General features: G+C 37.2%; 2 protein-coding genes across 2 annotated transcripts; both read right to left on the bottom strand.

Moving 5' to 3' along the window:
• Window positions 1-7,486: 7,486 nt before the first annotated feature.
• Window positions 7,487-12,385, bottom strand: LOC119242884 (serine protease inhibitor Kazal-type 9-like). The gene is made up of 4 exons (XM_037508323.1): window positions 12,331-12,385; window positions 11,355-11,380; window positions 8,832-8,956; window positions 7,487-7,532 (listed from the first exon to the last, which is right to left on the bottom strand). The coding sequence occupies exons 1-4, from the start codon at window positions 12,383-12,385 to the stop codon at window positions 7,487-7,489; spliced, it is 252 nt and encodes an 83-aa protein (XP_037364220.1).
• A 5,864-nt stretch (window positions 12,386-18,249) lies between these two features.
• On the bottom strand, window positions 18,250-21,734 carry LOC119242885 (serine protease inhibitor Kazal-type 7). Its single transcript, XM_054693972.1, has 4 exons — window positions 21,623-21,734; window positions 20,747-20,772; window positions 19,973-20,097; window positions 18,250-18,318 (listed from the first exon to the last, which is right to left on the bottom strand). The coding sequence occupies exons 1-4, from the start codon at window positions 21,732-21,734 to the stop codon at window positions 18,273-18,275; spliced, it is 309 nt and encodes a 102-aa protein (XP_054549947.1). The 3' UTR covers window positions 18,250-18,272.
• Window positions 21,735-22,417: the final 683 nt, after the last annotated feature.

Genomic DNA, 22,417 nt, shown 5'->3' on the forward strand with positions numbered 1-22,417 from the left:
ACTATGTTTATAGCAACACTGTTTACAATTACTAAGCTCTGGAAACAACCCAAATGCCCAAAAATAGATGACTGGATCAAGAAGATGTACACATACACCATGGAATATTACTCAGCAATCAAAAAAGATAAACACTTGCAATTTGCAGCAACATGGATGGAGCTGGAAGGGGTCATGCTCAGCAAAATAAGCCAGAAAGAAAAAGAAAAATACTGGATGGTCTCACTCGTAGCAGGAATTTAGAAAACCTAATAAAGAAAAAATCAAAATCAAAAAGTAACTATAAACCAGAGACACACCACAGTTGGAGGGGGAGAGGAGGGATTAGGGCCAAAATAAGGGGGGTTGGAATTGTATGGGGAATATAATCAAAATGAAAATGCATACATTGTGCAAAAATGAAAAATGATGTAAGAATTATATAAAATAAAATATTAAAAAATGTAGTGGAAGCACCTACTTCATATAATTGTTATGAATAGTAAAGGAGTTTATAGAAATAAAGCACTTAGCATGTAAAAGGAATTATATTTGTGTGCTATATATAGTTTTACTGCTCTGGCATTCTTGCTTGAAGAGTGACTTTTCTGAAGCACGTATCTTCAGAAAGCGCCTGCTGATGATTTTGTGCTAGTGGCTGTAAGGAGGAGGCTGAATAGTTCAGTGCTGTCCACTTTGGTCTTCACTGTCCCTATGTCCTTCATCACCCTAGGAGAACATTCCATTTGCATCATTCCATGATGCAAACTGTACTTTCTACCCACTGTCAAATCCTATTTGCTCTAAGTGTGCTGAAATTCTCCCTGCTGAAATTCTCCTCTTCCAAGTCAGAGTCATATACTTCACTGCCTCTCACTATTGGCCTAGGAACAAATTGTATTTATTTCTGAAGACCAGCTCATGCATTAATCTCTTCTGTCACTCATTTTATGGCCTGTGTTATTTTGAGGAAAGCCAAATAGTAATGGTTGACATTTATGGAACTCTTGGCTTGCTACCAGGAACCCTCTGAGAACCCTGCTTATGGCTTAACTATTAATCTTTGCAGTCCTTTGAGTTGACACCCAAACAGAGTAAAGTTGAATAAATTTCCCAAGATCATATACTTAGTAATTAGTGAAACTATTACTTAAACCCAAGTCTGAATTCAAGATGTGTATTCTTTACCTATATGCTAACTTATTATTCTCTTTTACTTATGAGTCCCAGCTTCAAAAGAACTAAGGGCCAATCCAATTCTGAGATTGTGATTCAGTGATTTCTTGAGCGAAAAATGCATTGAAACAAAAACATAATACAAGACAAAATTGCTCATCTTTGACAGGAGAAGTCACAGAATTTCTTGGGTACAGGTTCTTGGTTAAGATTCTAAAGATAAATGAAAGTTCTAGGGTCACAGGTGCCTTTGCTCCCATGATGCTGAAAGTAGCCATGGGCAGCAAGTAAGTTGGAGTTAAGAGAAGAGACCTGCAATATCAGACAAGCCCATTTGAAATTTGCATAATGTCCTGGCCAGACATGTCATCTCATTAAAGAAGTGACTACTTCCCCAAACAGGATTTTAGAACAAGTTACTATCAAAGAATTGTGGGAAAGATTTCCTTGTGAAAGATGATTATGCAATATGATACAGATAATGCTACTTTACATTTAAATGGTATTAAGCAATGCTTAGTATTTTTATATCTATTTCTAGATTTGCATGTAGTCTACAGGGGGCAACATATTGGTACTTTTCACTTTGCAAATCTTCTCAAATTCAGGACCAATTTGTATCCCAGAATTTTTACTTTTTCCTTCTTGTCCTCATTCTTAGACTCTTCCTATTTTGTCATATTGTACATACAAAAAGGTATCTATTGTATATATATGCACTTTAATAATAATACTATCAGTAATAATACAACACAAATGCTCATGTCTTTCATTCATTTTAAGAAATATCACATGGCTATATCTTTGAAGGCTTTTAGACACCCTACCCCTAATTCCCATTCTTTTTTTTTTTTTTAGATTTATTTATTTATTTATACAAGCACTGGGTATAGTCAGAAGCGTGGGAGGGTGAGAGAATTCACCAGAGTCAGAGCAGGGAACAAAACAGGCAGACTGACAAAGTAAACTGCTGAGGGGAGCAGCGGGTGGCAGGAGAGGTCTGCGCACCATGTGGGACCCTCGCCCGGCGGCTGGGAATCGAACTGGTGCTACAGAGGCTGCGGGCAGCTTCGCAGCCCAGTGCTCAACCACTGCGCCACCAGGGGAGGCCCTAACTCCCATTCTTTACTACTGTGTAGGCTGCCAGATCCCAAGAGGTTCTTCCATTTTCTTATCCTCAGCAAAGATACAAATGCAACGACAGACTCTGGACACATCTCTCCATCTGTGGTGAAATTAAGTTGATTCTGCTTTTCTCTGTCCTTTGTTAAATAATAATGGATCCCTTTGTTACTTTCAGGCAATGCAGAATTTATTGTGGGACTCTGTATGTCGTTGGGATGTTGAAAATACGGCATTGAATACATTCAGACTAAGTTAATTTGCCTGTCTCTTACCCTGATGGATAAAACATGGCATATGGATGTCAGACACTGCCTACTATATGTCAGGCAGTGGAAAAACCAATAAGCAAATACCCATTTTAGACTCAAAGGTGAACAAGATCCAATTCCCTGCTCTTAGGGGGCTCAAAACCAGAGAATACATGTTGTTTTCTGTCTTTTTGTTTTCAACCAAAAATGAAGATAATGTTCTTTTAGATGCCCTGATGGGAGGTGTATATTTTCATTTCATTATAATCAAATCACCCTGCTAACTTCTGTGATGAAAATAGTGTGATCCACTCTAACAAGGGGTTCACAATTTTGTCACTCATGCAGTCAGGCACTGGTGGTAGATAAGGTGGGGTTAGGGTGGAGGCAACGAGAGACCACAACCTGAATTAGAGCTACCCACTGTGCTTAGTGAGAAAATGTGGCACAACCCCAAATTTTTGTTAAATATATATTTAAATCTGTCACTATTTGCTAATTATGTGCCAGATACAATATAATGTACATTAATTCATGCCAATCTCTAAGGAGTTGGCCCCATTTTGATACACAGGGAACTGAAACTCAGAAGCTGAACCATTAAGCAGAAGTGGAATCTGCCTTTGTCCTCAGAATATTCAATCTCCAAAGCTTCCCATATTAACCTTTATATTACACAGGCTTCACAGATAATTTCTGTCTGACAGGGAGAATAAGTTAAACTCCACAGGTGTGACAAACACATGGTAGTTTAGGTAATGTGTAGCCTTCATGAATGAATAAGAAATAATTAACCTCAAGGCAGGCAGTCAAAACATAGGTGTGGCGGCTGAGAGATGAATGGCACAACAGAGGAGGCAAACCTTGAGGATACATGCCACATGTTTCAGTTCTAAAAATGGAGAAAAGGGAAGGGGCAGAGAAGCAAGGGGCACAACCTAGAAGTGCAAAGAACAAGAGGGCAGTGGGCTATGGCTGTTCACAGAGGGAAGGGGGACTGGTGGATGGAACCCAGGTCTCAAGGAGCCTTTGGAATGAGATTCAGGAACTGGGTGAAAGAAACACAAACCCGGGCTGACTCTGATGAGTCAAGCAGGGCTTAGGTGGGCCAGACCTATTTGTGAGCATGAGATGCCTCACACCCTGGGAAAGGAACGCCTTAGAGTCTACAAGGAGAAATGATCAACTTCCTGAACTTTCTGGAAGCATCTCTTGGAACTATTGTAGTTCTTTTCCTGTATTTAAGCAGGTATTCTTTAAAAACCTACTTTGCACTTAGAGTTCCTTTTCTTAAGAAATTATGTACAGTTTTCAGGGTATGTCCATGTGGGTATGTTTTGTTAAGGCATGTATTTCCATTTCCTTGATCTGTACTCTTACTGTTAATTAAAATTCTTGTCAGTACTTTAGTTTGACAACATAAGTTACTTGTTCCAGATGATTGAGTTTATTGGATGTAGTAATGCCTGCTTGGTTTAAATGTGAGGAAGAACTAATTAAAAATGAAACAGAGAGATTTTTTTTAGAAACAGCTTTTGGTTCAAACAACAGATTTTGGCAGTGTATTTAATTGTTTTTGTTTTATTCATGTATCTTTAAAAATTTATGCAATTTTCTTTTCATGTTACAAAAAAAAAAAAGGATTTACAAGGTAGTGTTGCAAGAGATGACTGGACAGACAGGAATGTAACAGGAGTTTTAGGCTGTGGGTGTGCAGGTAACACCATGTCAGTCACTCTCCCACAATTCTAGAAAAGCATTCTTTGCTCTTTCTAATTTGTGTGCCTGTGGATTCTTTTTATGGGAACTTGCAGAAGAATTCAGAGTTTGGGTTGGAGTGGAATGTCAGCAGATGCTTTACGTGCTAGTGCCAGAGAAGCTGATCAGGTGTTGGCATCTGACTTAGGGTTTACTTGCCTACTTGTTGATAGAAGTCACATTCAACTCCCTTTAGTTGAATTCAGTCACTTTATAAAGTATTAATGGAATGCCTTTGGTATGCCAAACGTATGCTCACAAGGTAACAAAAGAGATAGATAGTTACAAAGATGAGACTAAAATATGATGCCTAACCTAGGAGAACCAGTGCATGGGAGAAGCCTTGGAGAGAAGACAGAATATAAGGGCTGAATCTTTAAATGATGAGTGGGAATTGGGGAGTGAATCCTGGAAAGAGGGATAAGCATGTGCAAAATTCCAGAGTCCATGGAAGAGTCTGAGAGTGGGGACCAGTTCTTATGAAAATGTGAATGCAGAGAGCTAAGAATGGAGAGAGAGATGGAAGGTACAGATGTGGTTGTGAGACTCTAAAGCAGTTCTAAGCTGGGAGATGACAAGACTAGAGGGGGCTGGAAAATAGTGTGGGAAGCAGATATAGGAGGTTTGGGAGGAAGAGTTGGTTGAAAAGCATTAACTGGCAGATAAGTATCCATGCTTGTTTGTGATGTTGAGCCTCCTCACTTTCTAACCCCTTGTCTCCACCCCTTATACTACCTGCCCGCATCTTCCTTTGCCTGACTTCTACCATCATTTTGGCTTCTGCTTGTATTTCATTCTCAATGGTGAAAATCTATCAAGCTGTTACCAGCCACCACAGCATGAGTTCAATCTCCAGCCAGGGAGCTAACCTACATGGTGCAGCAGACTTCTCTCTCACTTGCTGCTCCCCTCAACAGTGTATTTCAGTAGATCCACCTGTCCTGCTCCCCACTCTGTCTCTGGTGAATCTGCTTATCTCCCCACCTCTGGCCTACACCCCAGTTCTTATATGCAATAAATAAATAAATAAAACCTCAAAGACATTCTTCAAAGAAATAGAACAAATATTGCTGAAATTCCTATGGAATCACCAAAAAAACAAAAACAAAAAACCCTCAAATAGCAAAAGCTCTCCTGACTGAAAGAAGAATGGAGGTATCACACTTCCAGACTTCAAACTATACTACAAAGCCATAGTAATTAAAACAGTACTGTAATAGAACAAAAACCAGACATGCAGACCAATGGAATTGAATCAAGGAAGTCTTTCTTTTTCACCCAATCTAAATTAATCTAATTTCAGTTTGATTGATATTTTTCTAATATTCTTTTTATATGATATTTTGTCCCCTCTGCTATATCATTTCTTTAAACAGGTATAATTGATTCACTGGTTTCAGATATGCAACATAATGATTTGATATTTGCATATATGCAAAGTGATTACAATAAACCTAGTTAACATACACACCACACATAGTGGTGGTGTTTTCCTTGTTAGAATTTTTAAGATGTACTCTTAGCAACTTTTATATATGTAATACAGTATTATTAACTGTGGGTACAGTACATTATATCCCCAGGGCTTATTTATTTTGTACCTGGAAATCTTTATCTTTTGATCCTCTTAGCTTGTTTCATCTATCTCCCACCAACCCCCCCACCTCTGGTTATCACCGGTCTGTTCTCTGCATCTATGAACTCATTGCTTGTTTTCTAATTTAGATTTTTTTAGACTTCCATATAACTGAGATCACTTGGAGTTTATCTTTCTCTTACTTTATTTAGCATAATGCCCCAAAGATACATCTATGTTATTATAAATAGTGAGATTTCCTTCTTTTTAATGGTTGAAGTGTATATATATGTTGCATGTATATGAGCACCTGTGTGTCTCATATTTTCTCTATTTACTCTTCTTAACAGTCTTAAAGTGTCTTGAAAGGAGGATTTAATTATGTATTTTTTGCTCACTGATGCCTTTCTTAGCATCTAGCAAAAATGGATATTTAATATTTATTAAATATTAATTCGGTGAAAAGACCAATGATGTCTGACTTAGTATTTTCAGTTTCTTTAAAGTGTTTTTTGAAAAGCTTATTTAAATGGTCCCAGAGATGGTTTTCCATCATTCAGGAAACAGCAACAGCAGCAATAAAAAGCAAAAGAGAAAACTTATAAAAAATAACTACAAAAAACATTGTTCTACTTCTTTGGAAATTAGTACATGTCTCTGCAGTAGACAGTCTCATTACCTGAATGTGTAATGGATTTGTAAGATCAGAACATTAATTCTATTTTCTCTTCCTTCTTCTTTGGAGAGGATATACAATTATATTTTCATATATCGAAAGTCCTCAATTAGCAATAGGTTTTAGGAAACTCTACTTATTGAAAGAATGTATAGCAGAAGCAGGTCCTTGATTAACATTGTTTCAATCAATGTAAGCTCATATTTGTTGTGCTTTATAAATTAGCTGAATAAAATTTAAATGAATTAAAATTGACTTTTGTCAACAAGTGAGCAAGAAAATCATGGGATTGTTTTTTTCTCATTAATGTTATAAAGAAATGATGTTGGAAGAATTGATTCAAGGACCTGCTATATCATATATCTGTATACTGTGACTCTTCTATAACCCAATTTTAATTCAGTGTGAATAAAGATGTTATATTGTCAGTTCTATTAAGGATGCTATTGCTTTGCAAATTCTTTCACCAATTGTTTGCTTGGATGCCTAACACAGACACTGACACAAAGTAGGCATTGATAGATGTGTTAATTGAATAGATGCAAAAAAAAGCTTACAGAGATATACAAGTCACACTCTGTTCTTTGAGAAACATAGACTGCAATAGTGAGACAAGCCAAGTGTCAGTTCCTAGACCTTAGGGAATGAAAACCTGGGAGACTTCCACTAATACATGGGAACTTGCACAAATGTGCCAGCCATGTTTTATAGGCAGGTTCTCAAGTAGGATGTTGTCAGAAAGCAGCTTCAAACTATGGCAATATCCAGTGTCTTAAACACGAAACAGCTGGCAAAATAGTGTTTCCTGATTCCTTTGTTTGAAGTCTCACTCTTTACATGTTTCAGGAATACACAGAACTAAGGCATTGTGGCATGGATTAAACAAGAGAAGAAATGTGTTTCTTTTGAAAAGTGCATTAAAAGATATTTTGGATTCACAGAATAGATTCAGCATTTTCCAAAATGCACAAATTTAAGTTTGTTGTCAGTTTTCCTGTGGAAAAAAAAATAACAACGGATGAGAAATACTGATGCCATAGGCATTTGATGAACAACCAACTGCACCAGTGTACTCCCCCAAATGTATTAAGTCCCTCCACTTATTGATATTTTTGAAAGGAATTACTTCAGGTTAGGAATATTTTTGCAACTGGTACTGATTACATAAGAACGATGCTCAGTGGGCCTCCCATGTGGTGCAGGAATTAAAGTCTCAGTGCTATCAAGCTATCACTAGCCACTGTGGCCTGAGTTGGATCTGCCATCCTGGGAGCTGACCCACATGGCACAACAGACCTGTCCTGTCTGGCTCTCAACAGTGTATTTCAGTCGATCTGCCTATTCTGCTCCCCACTCTGTCTCTGGTGACTCCTCTCATCCCCTGTACCTCTGGCTTACACCCCAGTTCTTACATGTATAAATAAATAAAATAAATATTTCTTTTTAAAAAGAGCCATGCTCAAAATGCATCACAACCTTTAGCTTATATTCCTGAAAACATATTTTAATGTATCTTTTAATTTAAAGGAAACATATTTAGGAAACTCTTCATAAAAGGTTATTTTTTTCCCTTTAAATTAAAGAAGAACCAAAACAATATGCCATTGTTTTCATTCATGAGTGTTTTGAAAATACTGAAAAAGGAACTATGTTTCTATAAATTCTTATATATAAACCATCATTTTGTTTTCCAGCTGTCGCTCATAACTCCCATAGAAGATTACTTTGTAATCTTTAATCTTCTTTAGGCTATTTGATTTTCTAAATTCAATCTTTGTTATAGCTTTGGCATGTATTTTGTTACAAAATCATACTCTGAAACAGAACAAGTTCCTTAGGTTTTTCAAGTATCTTATATCAGTCATGGGGGGTGTTAACATATCCAAATTAAGTTGTTGAAGCTGAACTATAAACTGGGCTCATTCTAACAGACATGGACTGGCACACCTAGCAAGAATGCCAGATGCCTTCCTGGTCCCTGAAAATAATGAAACATAGACTGAGAAATGACGTGTGACTTTTATCTAGAGGGAATTTAAGCACAGATTAATAGGTGGTAGTTGAATTAGTTGATCCTTAAGTTTCCTTCCACTTAGACAGTCTAGGATTCTCTTATTCACTCTTACTGCCAGACTATGCCAGATACAAGACACTATAAATCCTGTAAAGTAAAAATTCATTAGGGTTAATGTGAGATGATTCATATATTTCTTATACCCGAAACTACTTCTTCTAGGTATACCTAACATATAATCTTACTTTAAATATAGAAAAGAATCATTTCAATACTTACTCAGTTTCACGACAAAAGAAGCAATCATTGTCATATGTTTTGCCATCAGATCCACAAATGGGTGCATATATTTCAATACAAAATTTCGGTTCATGTGGTAATGTTTTATATTTACTGCAGTCAATCTGAAAATGCATATCAAAAACCTTCAATTGCTTTGGTCAAATCATTTTTCCCAGGATTTAGGATTTTCTCAACAAATTCAGAAGGTTCTCAGTGCATTTGTTTCTTATTCAGTTGTCTATCTTTGAGATGTATCAGTTTTAAAGACTTTTTATATCAAATATAAAATCACAAGTGATAAACTTCTTTATAGCTGGTAAACAGTGCATAACTTATTTAGAAGTAGAATATTGTGCCCTATATGGGTTCATGCCTCTGTTCTCAGTACACACGGCATGCCCACCATGCAATCACCCCAAAGGAGCACTCAGATGTAAGACCAGCTTTTTAACATGTCCTTTTATTTCTCTCTTTTACTTAAAAAGTTTTATCTGAATGCAATTGTGAGGTGTATTCTAGGGGTAACTTCTATAGTTCTAAAAACTAGTATACCATTGGCAACTTTTACCATTAATTACTGATAATAAATTACTAGTTATACACTTCACCAGCACATAGACAAAACTATCTTGACATTATAATTGACAACCTCTATTCTAAATTTCTGGAGCAAAGTCAAGATGATGAGCTGCCTGTAGGAACAAATAGACAATTACCAAGAAAGAACTTTCTGGGTTTTTCATCTATGAGCCAATTGAAGGTTGTGGACAGTAAAGTCAAACACATTGGAATTTAAATCCTGACTGTATAACCCTAAGATAATTATTTCTCTAAGCCTTAGTTTCTTTTCTGCAAAATGTTGATGACAACATCTTCCTTACAAAGTTAAAGAAAACCTATGTAACTGAGAAGACATGCATAAAAAGCTTAGCATTATATGGCATGGAAATATGAATAAATAACATTATTATTTTAATTCCTTGGCTTTACTTTCAGAACCACACTATCCATGTATAAGCAAAAGAGTTTATATTTCCAGCTCTTTGTCCCAGAGTTCCAGATATCATATTTTACCAGTTGATTAATTTCTTTGCTTGGATAGCCTGAAACATGCTCAGACTTAAAGATGAATTCATCTCCCCTTCACATATGCTTCATTCCTTCATTCATTTCTTCCTGAAGTTACTATACCCCATGGGTTTTCTAAGTTTTAGGACTGAGCTAAATGCTGGCAATATAAAGACTAGCAAAGGGGCATAACATCAGAAAGACCTCAGAGGCTCGTGGTGCCCAATAGCAATTGCAGTGCTCTGTATGCTTATATACCAACATGGTTTCACTTCTCTCCTTGCCTGCTCAAATCCTGGTACCAGGACTTGTGAAATATACTCATTGTGACCAGGAAACTACCAAGGCTTAATACCCACCAGCCTTTCCTTTCTCACCCTGATGCTAATTCATGTAATTGAAATTGAAATCAGGCCTGTCTGCTTCCAAATTAGTATTTTTAACCCTATTGTTTCCTTTAAAAGTTACAACAAAAGAATCATATAGGTGAAAGGAGCTGCCCAGCTCCCAGGGTCACACAACTGAAAAGCCAGTAGAACATGTATTATAACCCAAATTCTCTGGTTGCCGGTTGAAAGCCTTTAGCACCACACCTAGATTTACTCAATAAATAGTAGTCATAAAGAAATAATCCTTACCAAATATGAATCATGAAGGAAAGGCTATGTTAAAACTTCATTCTCTAAGCTAGAGAACAAAAATATGTGTGATCCATTTAAAAGTGATAAGCATCATGACTTGTCTTACCAAGATTTACTATGTACCCTTTTCAAACCAATGGCCTTAAGTTTCACAACAATCTATGAAACATGTTCTACTGCCCATGGTCACAAATCAAAGAGCTGGCATCCAAGCCCAAATATGATGCCAGTTGTCTGACCACTTTGTTCTACTACTTCCATATCAGCAAATCCTTTCTACGGTTTTTGAGGAAAAACCCATTTTGTTACTCAAAAACATAAAATTTGAAACATAAAAATTAATTCATATAGAGTATCAAATATGATTTACTGATTCTAACTTTAACCTTATATAAATTATGCTTGTGGAAGTAACTTTAGTTAGATTCCATTTAGTTATGGAAGCAAAATTATCCAGAAAGACAAATATTGCATGATTTCACAAATATAGGTAACATAAGGAAACAAAGCAGATGAACTGATAAAGCAAAATAAAAATAAGCTGGTGGGTATTGATAACTGAACTAAGGTTACCAGTGGTTAGGAGGGAGGGGAGAAGAAATAAAAGGTTAAGGGGGTGTCAGGAATGGTGCTGCCTACTTTGTCTTTGCCCTTTTTTTCTTATCAGAAATAAAGTATAATATATGACTATAATATATAAAACTTTAAAGTCATAAGAAGAACAAGTTGGAACGAAGTCAGATAGCTGTAATTAAAAAAAAAGACAAAATTACATAAAAGTAGAACTTTATATAAAGATATATGTGCTGACCTTTCTGTGTATGGCACCATCTACATCTGGAAGAAAAACAAAGTTAAGGGGAAATTAAACACTGGAATAACTTCATCTTATTAAAAAGTAATCCAATTTATATTTCAACTATCACCTGCCATAAAAATTATAGAAGTCTCCAGAGTTGCATATCAGCATTATATCAAAAGTTGAGGAGTTTGTTTTATTCTTTCTTTTCTCATAATTAGAGTTTAGGATATATTGGGGAGAAAAACAAGTGTGTTTTACTTTTAGGGGGTGTCTGCTGTTGAGTAGCAGGCATAGATGGCAGAAGGTGGACCAGAGGTTGGAAATTCCAAGGTGGTAGATTTTAACTCAATAATGGAATGATAATAATAGTTCATCATGCCAAATAATGGATTGGACTGTTTTATGAAAAAAAGGAGGTCCCCATAAATGGTTATGTATAGTCAAAGCAAAATCTGGACCACCACTTCTCAAAGAAATTTCTCAGAGTGTTTATGTGGGCAAGAATTTAGTCTTAGCTGAATATTTGGGTCCACTCAACCCCTAAAGTCATATGAATTAGTGCTGTTTACTAGTAGAGACTAGAAACTACACTTATAAAGCATTCCTTAATATCTATGTGATGAAGGGCCTCCTTGGTGGCACAAGGGGTTAAGACGCAGCACTACTATGACACTATCCGCAGCCACTGCAGCACAAGTTTGATCCCTGGCCAGGGAAGTGACCCACATGGCACAGCAGACCTCTTCTGTCTTTCCTGCTTCTCCCCTCAGCAGTGTATTTCTGTAGATATGCCTGTTCTTCTCCCAACTCTGTCTCTGGTGAATCCTCTCACCCCCCACATCTATGGCTTGCACCCTAGCTCTTGTATGCATAAATAAATAAAGCTTTAAAAAAATCTATGTGTTGATTTTTGTAGCCCAGAATGTTGTAGACAGAAGATGGCATGAGCTCTCAGAGCAGGGCCATTTATAAGGGAGATACTTACTGAAGATGGTCGCAAGTGCCAGACTCACAAGGAGGACAAAGGTGGTTGCTCTCATGATGCTCAAGTGACCGAGTTTTGTCAGACGAACAAAGGAAGTGGCTTTCCGGTGTCTGCCCCAGCCATGTGAGTCCTGCTTTATATACTGTCAAGAGTTCCTGCTTAATTTGTGAAATAGCTATTTCTAGAAACACAGTCCTGGGAAATGCAAAACATATAATAGGTATGGGAATTCTTTGATTGTGAAAGACATGGTTGCATGTGACATTTGAATAAATAACAGACCCAATAAAGCTGGCTTTATTTCTTTACCTCTTTATATTATTAATATTTTGAATGCTTTCACATCTGTATTCTTTGATCTTAACAAGTTTATTAGAGTTAGTATTATTTTCTTTGTTTTACAGATGAAAAAGTGAAGTCATACAAGGAAGTTAAGGTAGTGTACTGGGTTTACTGCATATTCTTGGTTGCATTGCTTTTTTCCAGAAATAATCATCAACATGGCAATTTTATAGGTTTTGACTCTTTTCCAGATTCCCCTATTTCATCCTCTCTTTTTCATCATCCATTGGGAAATGTTGCCATTTGAGATCCCAGACTGGGCACAGAGCAGAGATATCTATACTAAGTTCTTGGTTCAGCAGAAACAATGATCCAGACACTTTAGCAGGGGGATGATTTTCAAAAAATGCCAAATTTGTCAAAATGGTTCAAAGGGTAGAGCTCATGAGCAACCCACCTCATTTAGCTGCCACATCTCTGATAGACTCTTCTTTATCAAAGGCTCTTCAGAGAAGGGCCTCTGGAAAGCCAATAGTAAAGAGCTATGTGGTCACTTGAACCCAGAGTGGATCTAGTGGCTGCCTAAAGCTTTGACATAATTCCCTAGTCCCCTTACATAGACTGATAGTTCAAGAGTGAGTTGTTAACTTTGCCCTCAACCATAGATGACATGGAAGTCACATGACCAATGGCATCTTCCACTAATGCAATAGCTTTCAATACATGAGCCACCAGCCATTTAGCTGTGGTTTAAATAAGTTTAATTGTGTCTTCGTGAAGTGATATTTTATTTGGAATCTTTGGTAAAGACTACAAGAACACTTATTTTGTAATATACTAACGTCTAAATAAACAACTCTACAAGAAGGCCTTGAAAGCAACTCTTACAGTTTTGGTAGATAAAGTTGGAAGACACTGCCTACACCACCAATGGAAGCAGTACCATAGGCTGAGAGACATATTCATATTTATTTCTCTTCAAAAGGATAAAGACAGCAGGAATTTGTGTTGAAGTAGTCTTGGAAGTAGGCATCAAAATATTACTGAGAGTTGAAAGTCTGGGAGTTTTACAGACCTGAATTCATTGTCAGCTCCATCATTCTCTACATGACCTTGTGCATGTGTTTAATTCTATAAGCATTAGTTTTTTTTCATTTTCATTTGATCATTCAATAAATGAACATATACTCTGACATACAACTTGGATATACTATTCTTAATAAGGAACTTTGACCCTGAACTCACTATCTCTTAGCAAACTCTCTACTTGACCTAACTTGGACTTCTCTGAGTCTTCTTGACTAGGCCTTGAACTAAGCATCAACACTACTGCCATTCTACCACTTCACATCTTTGGCCTGCCCAACCCAGTCTTAGCATAAAATCCTGCTAAGTCATTACCGTTGATATATAATCTTTCTTGATATCTGATTAAGTTTTTCACCCCCCAACTCTAATGCTTAAGTCCTTGATCTGCCTTTCACAATTGTCTTGTTGGTCTAGTTTAGTAAAAATCCTCTTGTCCTTGATATTACTTGTTAGTAATTTTTCTTCTACTGATCATTTCACCCTGATCTTGGCTATAAATTCCCACTTGTCTTTGTTTTATTTACTGTTGAGTCCAATCTCTTTCCCCTATTGCAGTAAGGGCATTGCATATACTGTATATACTTTGAATAACACCTTCCTTATCTCTTTAACAAGCATTAAATAATTTTTCTTGAATAAACTTACAGAATAAAATTAATAATGGAACCAGCATCATAAGTTGTGCATTTTATTTTATTTTATTTTTTTTTTAAATATTAAATTTTATTTTTATATTCCCCCATACAATTGCAAACGCCCCATTCTGACCCCAATCCTTCCCCTCCCGCCCCCCACCCCCCAAAAAGTGTCTCTGGTTCATAGTTTTTTGTTGATTTTGATTTTCTTATATTCATTTTCCTGGTCCCTTATTTAAGTTTTCTAGATTCCTGCTATGAGTGAGACCATCCGGTATTTTTCTTTTTCTTTTTGGCTTATTTCGCTGAGCATGATCCCTTCCAGTGCCATCCATGTTGCTGCAAATTGCATGTGTTTATCTTTTTTGAATGCTGAGTAATATTCCATGGTATATATGTACCACATCTTCTTGATCCAGTCATCTATTTTTGGGCATTTGGGTTGTTTCCAAAGCTTAGCTATTGTAAACAGTGCTGCTATAAACATAGGAGTGCAGGTGCTCTTTGGAATTGATGTTTCTGTGTCCTTTGGGTAAATACCTAGGAGTGGAATTGCTGGATCATATGGAAGCTCTATGTTTAGTAGGTCCAGAAATCTCCACACAGCTCTCCATAGTGGTTGGACCAGTTTGCACTCCCACCAACAGTGCACAAGAGTTCCTTTTTCTCCACATCCTCGCCAATAAGTTGTGCATTTTAAATGAGATTGTGTATGTGAAGCTCTTACAGGGTCAGACACATGATAAGCTCTTGATAAATGTTAAAATCAAATGGAGTAATCTATTTGTTCATTAATTATAGATTAATAATAACTCACTGTATTCTCATCTATATTGGCTTTTGAACACAGTCTTTCTGGGGCCACCAGTGTTGGTGAGGCCAACTATTAAGAAAGTTAAGATGTAAACATACATCTGTGCTTCATTAACCAAAAAGTAAAATGATAGCTCACAGTTACATAATCCTACACAAAGTACAGCATCCTTATAAACAGACATTTTGACTCACTCAGTGGATAGAAATAAGTCCCAGAGACAATAAGAAGTTAGGTTGATAGCTGTAAAAATTATGACTGAGTTCTCTGTTGACTCGGATTCATTTTTATGAAATAGTGAGAATGTGAATGAGTGTTAGAGATTTCTATTTCAAGGTTTTAGTTAAAAGAGGGAATTAGGAGTTGACTTGAGGGGAATGAGCATTAGACTATAGAAGGGGCTGTGAAAGATAAAAATTGAGCTTTGGAAATGAGGTAACATAGTTTGGGTACATGTTAAATTAGAATGTAAGTATTGTATAAATCTGGAAAACAGGCTTAAGGCCTAAATATTTTGCTATGGAATAATACATGTGGTAAGCACTCTGCATGTTTTCTCAACTCTCTTAATCTTGACACAAGTATATATTGATATATTTCTGTGTAATATATAATATGTAGTGTAATATAGTATGGTATAATAAGTATAACATTTCCCCAAGGATATGTGTATGCATGTGTGCCCATCTTACCATTTGCTGTGAAGTCATCTTGGAGTGTGGAGGTGAAAATCTTTGAAGGAATAAAAGATATTTATGGTGCTAGGGAAATGAGAAAAAGGTAATGAATTTAAGGAGAAAAATAGAGAAAATTAGAAAAGCAATAAAAAGTCATAGAAAAAAATATGAGGAAGAAAGCAAAATAGGAGAGAAAAGGAAAACAATCTGGCCAAGGAAAAAAAGAAGAGAGAACCAAAAGGACCAAGAAAATAGTGAAACTTTTTTTTTCCCCATAACTCCACATTTCTGGGCCAGTGTTTCTTCTCTTTTGTGCACTTCTGTCCTCTTTCTTCACATCTATGTTTGGTTTGAGAAGATGTGTCAGAAAGACCAAAGACTGAGAAAAATTAGATTACTGGATGTCTTACTATGATTAGCACACTGAAGTCAAGGTTTGTGAGCTGAGTGGTATTTTTTTAATATAATTAAATTTATTTATTTTCTTGTATCTTTGTTCATTTTTGTACAATATTTGATTTCTGCTCTCAGGTGTAGTCCCCATAATTCTCCCCCCACCATGGCACCCATGAACCATCACCATAGTCCCTTGTGGTGAGCTGAGCCTTAACCACTGATTTGAGTTAAGCACTATGAACTGACTAGATATGTGGAGAAATTGTGCATTAGCATTAGGATTAGAGAGATGGAAGCCTAGTTTCATGGCTCAATAGTTATTAACATGGAATTATAGAGCTGAGTTAAGTTTAACACAGCATTTTCCAAGTGAGTGCTACTCCCTGAGTAGGATCGTCCAGCATTCTTGTTACAACAGACTGGTATGCCGGGTAGAGAAGCAACTAGGAGAGAGTCTTTAGAATGGTTAGAAAGTGAATTACTACCCAAACAGGATCTCCATTGCAGATAAATCCTTTTTTTGCCAAAATTATTGCTCTTAAGACTTTTAAAGCCCTAAGATTAAGCTAGATGGTTAAGATATTCAGAAAGTTCACTGGTTAATTTTGACAATATTTACCATAAAATTATAAATATAGCATTTATTTTTTCAAATAAACCTATAGTTATGAAAACATGTCATTCCTAAAAAACCTTATGGTGAATATTAGAGGTATTGTACATATTTTGCTTTTTACTTTATAGGTTTCAATCTTCTAAAGTTACTAGCTAGATAGTAGTTTCCTAAATTTTTTAAATAAACATTCTTTCACTCGATACTTTGAACTCAACAATGAATTGTTAGAATATAGTCATAATGTACATATTTTAATCATAATATACATATTTATATTTGTACATTAGTTTATTTGGGAGAAAGGACTAATGGATCTATTTATGAAGAATGAACAAATATCTGGTTACTTAGGACATTAAAGCAAAACTGTCAATTTAATAAGGTTAAGCAGCTTATTATCTGGATTGCTTGTTTGCTACTAAACGATATTTTTGCCTAATGAAATTGTGATCCTTTGACTAACCCTTTTAACTTTGAAATAGAGCTGTGCTCTTTTGCTTGTATTAAAAAAAAAAAAAGAGCAAAATGGGAGATGAGTCAGCCTCTGAGATGGCTCATTTAGCAGAATCCAGGAAATTTTATGAGAGAGAAAAACAGAGTAGAAAGAAAGAAACGTGTTATTTGTTAATATTTTCTTGGTAAACTTTAATGCCTCTTAAAGGTATGGATGGAAGACAAATTTTAGAGAGGATCTCAAGCAGTTAGGAGTCAGCACCCAGGGTATTCTGTTGAGATGAAAGCAGGAGACCAGCAAGTAAAGAGACAAGAGGAGAAATTATGGAGTATTGTAACAATAAATAGGTAGCAACATCTTTCCTCTCGGATGACTTGTTGCAATGAAGGAGGTTCCCTTTCAAGGAACTATAGGAAAAAACCCTATTACAAAGGATCAGTATGGTCCATGAAATAGTATCTCATGGTAGCTATTAAGGGAAGACTTCAGGAGAAGGTGAGGTATGCAACGGGTGTGTATGTGTATGCACATATGTGGATATTTGTGTGTGTGCCTATGTGGGTATTTGCGTGTGTCCACATTTGTGGGTATATCTATATGTGTGTATACATGTGGACATTTGCATGAGTGTATGGACATGTGCAGATATTTGTATGTGTGTGTGTGCACATGTGTGTGTGCCTGTGTTTCTTGGATCCCGCTTGGGATTCCTTGTACAAACTTTCTCTTGAAGACACAGTTTCCTTTAAAACTGAGATATAATCCCTGATCTAAGAAATAAAACCAAACAGAAGTAAAGATAAACTCTCTGGGGAGAATCTTTTATTGAGGTGCAAAAAGAAGTTAATCAGGCATGAATTTGAGCACAAAAGTTTTCTCTGCTCAACAAAGATGATTGTTCTACCCCAACCAGAACCTCAGCCAAGTTGAGGGTTGAGGGGCGCTTGGAGATGAAGACGATGCTGAGTCCATGGAAAAGTTAACATTTTCCTTCATGAAGAAGCTGAACCTTTCCATTACTTTTCCTGTGGGGAGACACAGTTAGCAAGATTCATGAACACAAGAGCACATCTCATAGACTGAAAGGAACTACAGAGATTATGAGGCAGGACCTCATTTTATAAATGAGGAAACTGAGTCCCCCAAAAGTAGGTCCTGTCACAGGCAATTTCTAGTAGAGATAGTAGCACGCTTTCCTGCCCAGTGATACTTCTCACCCACTCACTGCTTCCACTGCTGCCAGAACCTGGACTGATCACCCAGTGTCTTCAAACAACAAAGAAGGAGGATTTCTGACCAGGGCAGTTGAGGTGGCCTGGCCTTCAGCTTTGCTTGGTCAGGAGAGCCTGTGATGAGGCTCTGCTATAGGGATGGATCCTGCTTTAGGGAGAACTTCCACCACGTGTCCCCTTTGGTGTCCTTGAACATCAACTAGATTCTATCTAGGTCAAGGTCCACATGTGTGAGCATGTAAAATAACCTTTCCTTTTGTGAAATAAAAGTTCCTGCACAGGAATAAATATGTAGACATATCTTTCTGGGCCTTGGGCCTATCTTGATATTTCTAACTTGCTAAAATAATCACTAAATCAAAAAGCCTAACATCTGAGAGCAGTGGCCTAAAAGTGAATTAACAATATGAATGAGAATTTAGTATAAGAAAGGAAGTGCTAAATTGCCAGTCCTGCACCAAAGAAGTGACATCTGTCTCATTAGGGTGTCTTTAAACACACTGTGGGCCAAACAAAATACTTGAGTGAAACATGACATGGGATACTAGTCTGAGAATTGAGAGCTTGCATCCTCCTCTTTTAGATAAAAGTGAAAAATGTGTGGTGATCTTTTCTCCATTATTGCCCTAAGACTGCAGACATCTAGAGCCACTAGGAGATTTAGAAGAGTAAAAAGCTTCTAGCCATAATTTGTCCAAGGATCAAATTGTACGATGGCTGCTAAATCTCTTAGAAGTCATGTAGGATAGTAGTTTTCAATTCGTTTTTGGTGTGGAATTCAGGAACCTTCCTTTAAACAAGATAGTGTATGGAATTTCTCTTAAAAAATAAAAATTGGGGCCGCCCCGGTGGTGCAGCAGATGAGCTCTGGGCTGCGAAGCTGCCTGCAGCCTCTGCAGCACTGGTTCGATCCCCGGCCTCTGGCAAGGGTCCCACATGGCGCGCAGAACTCTCCTGCAGCACCCGCTGCTCCTCTCAGCAGTGTACTTCATCAATCTGCCTGTTCTGCTCCCCACTCTGGCTCTGGTGAATTCTCTCACCCTCTCATGCTTCTGACTGTACCCAGTGCTTGTCTAAATAAATAAATAAATCTTTAAAAAATTAAAAATTGAACTTGGGATGGGAGACCATATCAAATGATTGCTTTAATCCATTTAGTGACTCCTGTCTTGCCCTGTCAGAGCTCTGGGTACAGCAATTTTAAAGATTGTGTCTCACTGCACTCCCTCAGTTGACAGACAGGAATTGGGGGTTCTGTGATGGAGTCCAGGCTGGCAAAGCAGCTGGCCCAACCTTAGTCTCACTGTGAGGAAGTCAATTTTCCATCTCCTCCAACTGCTTCTCAGAATAGGTACAGCTTAGGGAGAGTTAAGCAGGCTCGTGGAAAGAGGAGGTTTGCAGGAAGGACACTGGCCCCAATTCTTTTTCCTTCCCAAGAGCTACTCACAGGTTCTCAATACACAAGTGGCATTCATTTCCGTAGGTGATGTAGTCAGAGCCACATACAGGCAGGTATATGATGGGACAAGGGATGGCCACCACTGGGTACTTCTTATAGATGCTGCAGTCCAACTGTGACACAAAAGAATGTTGCTCTTTTCTCCTGCCCCTCCATGCTCAGATACCATGACCTCTTGGGTAACAAGCAAAAGTGCTAATTCAAATCTTCGATGCTGCTGTGGCCATTTCTATTAGTAATCATATAACCACTACAAATGCTAGTACTACTAGTCCAACTTGTATTATTACTAGTATAATAGTCTGGTATAACTAGTATGCTAGTTATTAACTAGTATATAGTCTAGTATAATGTCTATGCCAGGCATTGAAATTCAATCTTGCATCATTTTTCTTTGTTTAATCTTCAGAACAAATGAATAGGACAGCTCCTTCTATTTATAGGAGGAAATCAAGGCTTAAAAAGAAACAACTTGTATAACACGTTGTCCTCTCCAAGAAGACATCACAGCATCTTGGTTGAAAGTCATTTCTCTCTCCTTTAACTCTGGATTTTTTTTAAACTATGGTCATTTATTTATATGTTATATTTCTTTAACTGCCTTTCATAAAACAGATGCAATTTCTCTATCTGTGTGTGTCTCTCTCTCTCTTTCAGCCCCACCCAAACATACTATGTTAATTCTACATATATATATTTACAAATATTTGTTAAATGTCACTCAATAGGAATTGAAATTAAAATGTAATTCAATATACTCACTGTTTTTAAAGGTAGACTACTAACTTCTGAAAGAGAGATACAGATGGAAATGTTAAAAATTAAGGCAAATCTTGAAATTTCATTAAATAAAATTTCTATAAATTAGGTCCTGTAGGGTGAGACCCTCTGCCACCTCTGTCAGTGGATCTCCACATACATCCTGTCATTAGACAAAACACCAGCTGTTTGCTGAGAATGTCAAATTGGTGGCGTGAGCCTTGGTTCAGGCAAGCGCGTTACCCAAATTTCCCATTTATTGACCACAAGATGTTTTCTGGAGCTTATCATGTTTTTGACAATGTTTCAAAATCAGAGAGCAACAGGAAATTTCACAGTCAGAATGCCTACCATCCTGACGCCCCATATCTGATATTCTCTTCCTCCTTACTGTTATAAAGAAATGGAAGGGGCTGCCTTCAAGATTTTAGCATCTTATTTAAGTAATTTTCTACTATATTAAAGTCTAATTGTTGATTGCTGGCCTTTGGAAAACTGTATTTTACTTTGACCCTCCTGGACTAATTTGGAAAGACATCCAAGTTTTTCTACATCTTTATGAGGACGAATGGTAACTAATAACACTGACAACTCCTGTGTCCTTATGAAATGGCAGACTTAAAAAAAAAAAAAGTTCATTTTTTTGTTCCATGAATGGAAATAAAAATTTTTGAAAAGGACACCACTGGACTGAAGTCCCTCCACTCCCACTGGGACATGCTCTCTCCCTCCCTAGGCCATAGACAGGCTTCTATTACAGACCAAACTGTAAGTTCAGAGCATCAGACATTTCTCTCAAATGCTCACATCTCAGAAACAGTATCTCTGCGGGAAAACAAGTTTAACAGCTGGACAGGACACTGTCTATCCTGAACTCACCTGAGCTGCTGCAGAAATGGGCCACTGTGCAGAGCAGAAGGAAACCCCCGATGAACTTCATGGTGTAGACGGCCCAAGTGCATGGAATGCTCAGGACAGCCACAGCGGACATGCCCTAGAAAAGGACACATTTATATGGCAGTGCTTGGTCTCTCCACCTTCCCTGTGAGCTCATCCACAGGCTCAAAAAGCACAAAGTCACACCCTGGGCGGTGTTGCCAGCCTTGCCACTTTATATTATTCTTATTTGATCAACAGGTTTATTATTTGAGGTGAGAAGTATTTTTCTGTTGGAGGTGAGCCCTGTTACTTGAACTTCTAAACTTCATAAAGCAGAGAAGAAATTAGGGCTGTTCAGTATAGTTATGAAATAAGTGAGATTTGTAAACTTCTTCAATCTCACCAAAATAGATGGCAATAAACCCAAGTTCAACAGACTGTACCTGTTTTATATTTGTTTATATTTTGGCTCCTAGTGAAATATGGCTTTGTTTTTGAGGAAATAAACCTTTGAAGCAAGATGGGACTTACAGGAAGGAACGGAGAAGAGTATTGACATTTTTCAGCTCTATGATCTTGGGTTTATTTATATGCTGTGAGCCTGAATTGGTCAGGAAGATCTGGTTATGTTGTGGTTACATTTAACCTCAAGATTCCTGTGACTCAAAGCAATAAAAATTTATATGCCACATCTTGTCTTTTCTAGCCAGTCATCTCTCAGTGGGTTCTTGTTTCCATAGCTTGGCTATTGTAAACAGTGCTGCAGTGAGCATGAGGTACATGTAACTTTTTGAT

Source organism: Talpa occidentalis, unplaced genomic scaffold (assembly GCF_014898055.3).
Source record: "Talpa occidentalis isolate TD23 unplaced genomic scaffold, MPIMG_talOcc4v2.1 talOcc4.13, whole genome shotgun sequence".
NCBI classification, from domain to species: Eukaryota; Metazoa; Chordata; class Mammalia; order Eulipotyphla; family Talpidae; genus Talpa; species Talpa occidentalis.

Excerpts from the sequence above, each read along its gene's own strand:
- LOC119242885 (XM_054693972.1), bottom strand. The coding sequence starts at position 21,734 with ATGTCCGCTGTGGCTGTCCTGAGCATTCCATGCACTTGGGCCGTCTAC. Across the intron at positions 20,098-20,746 it reads GTAGTCTACCTTTAAAAACA|TTGGACTGCAGCATCTATAA; the intron begins GTGAGTATATTG and ends TTTGTGTCACAG. Across the intron at positions 18,319-19,972 it reads CACTTGTGTATTGAGAACCT|GAAAAGTAATGGAAAGGTTC; the intron begins GTGAGTAGCTCT and ends GTCTCCCCACAG.
- LOC119242884 (XM_037508323.1), bottom strand. The coding sequence starts at position 12,385 with ATGAGAGCAACCACCTTTGTCCTCCTTGTGAGTCTGGCACTTGCGACC. Across the intron at positions 11,381-12,330 it reads GGCACTTGCGACCATCTTCA|ATGTAGATGGTGCCATACAC; the intron begins GTAAGTATCTCC and ends TTTTTCTTCCAG. Across the intron at positions 8,957-11,354 it reads ATGGTGCCATACACAGAAAG|ATTGACTGCAGTAAATATAA; the intron begins GTCAGCACATAT and ends ATGCATTTTCAG.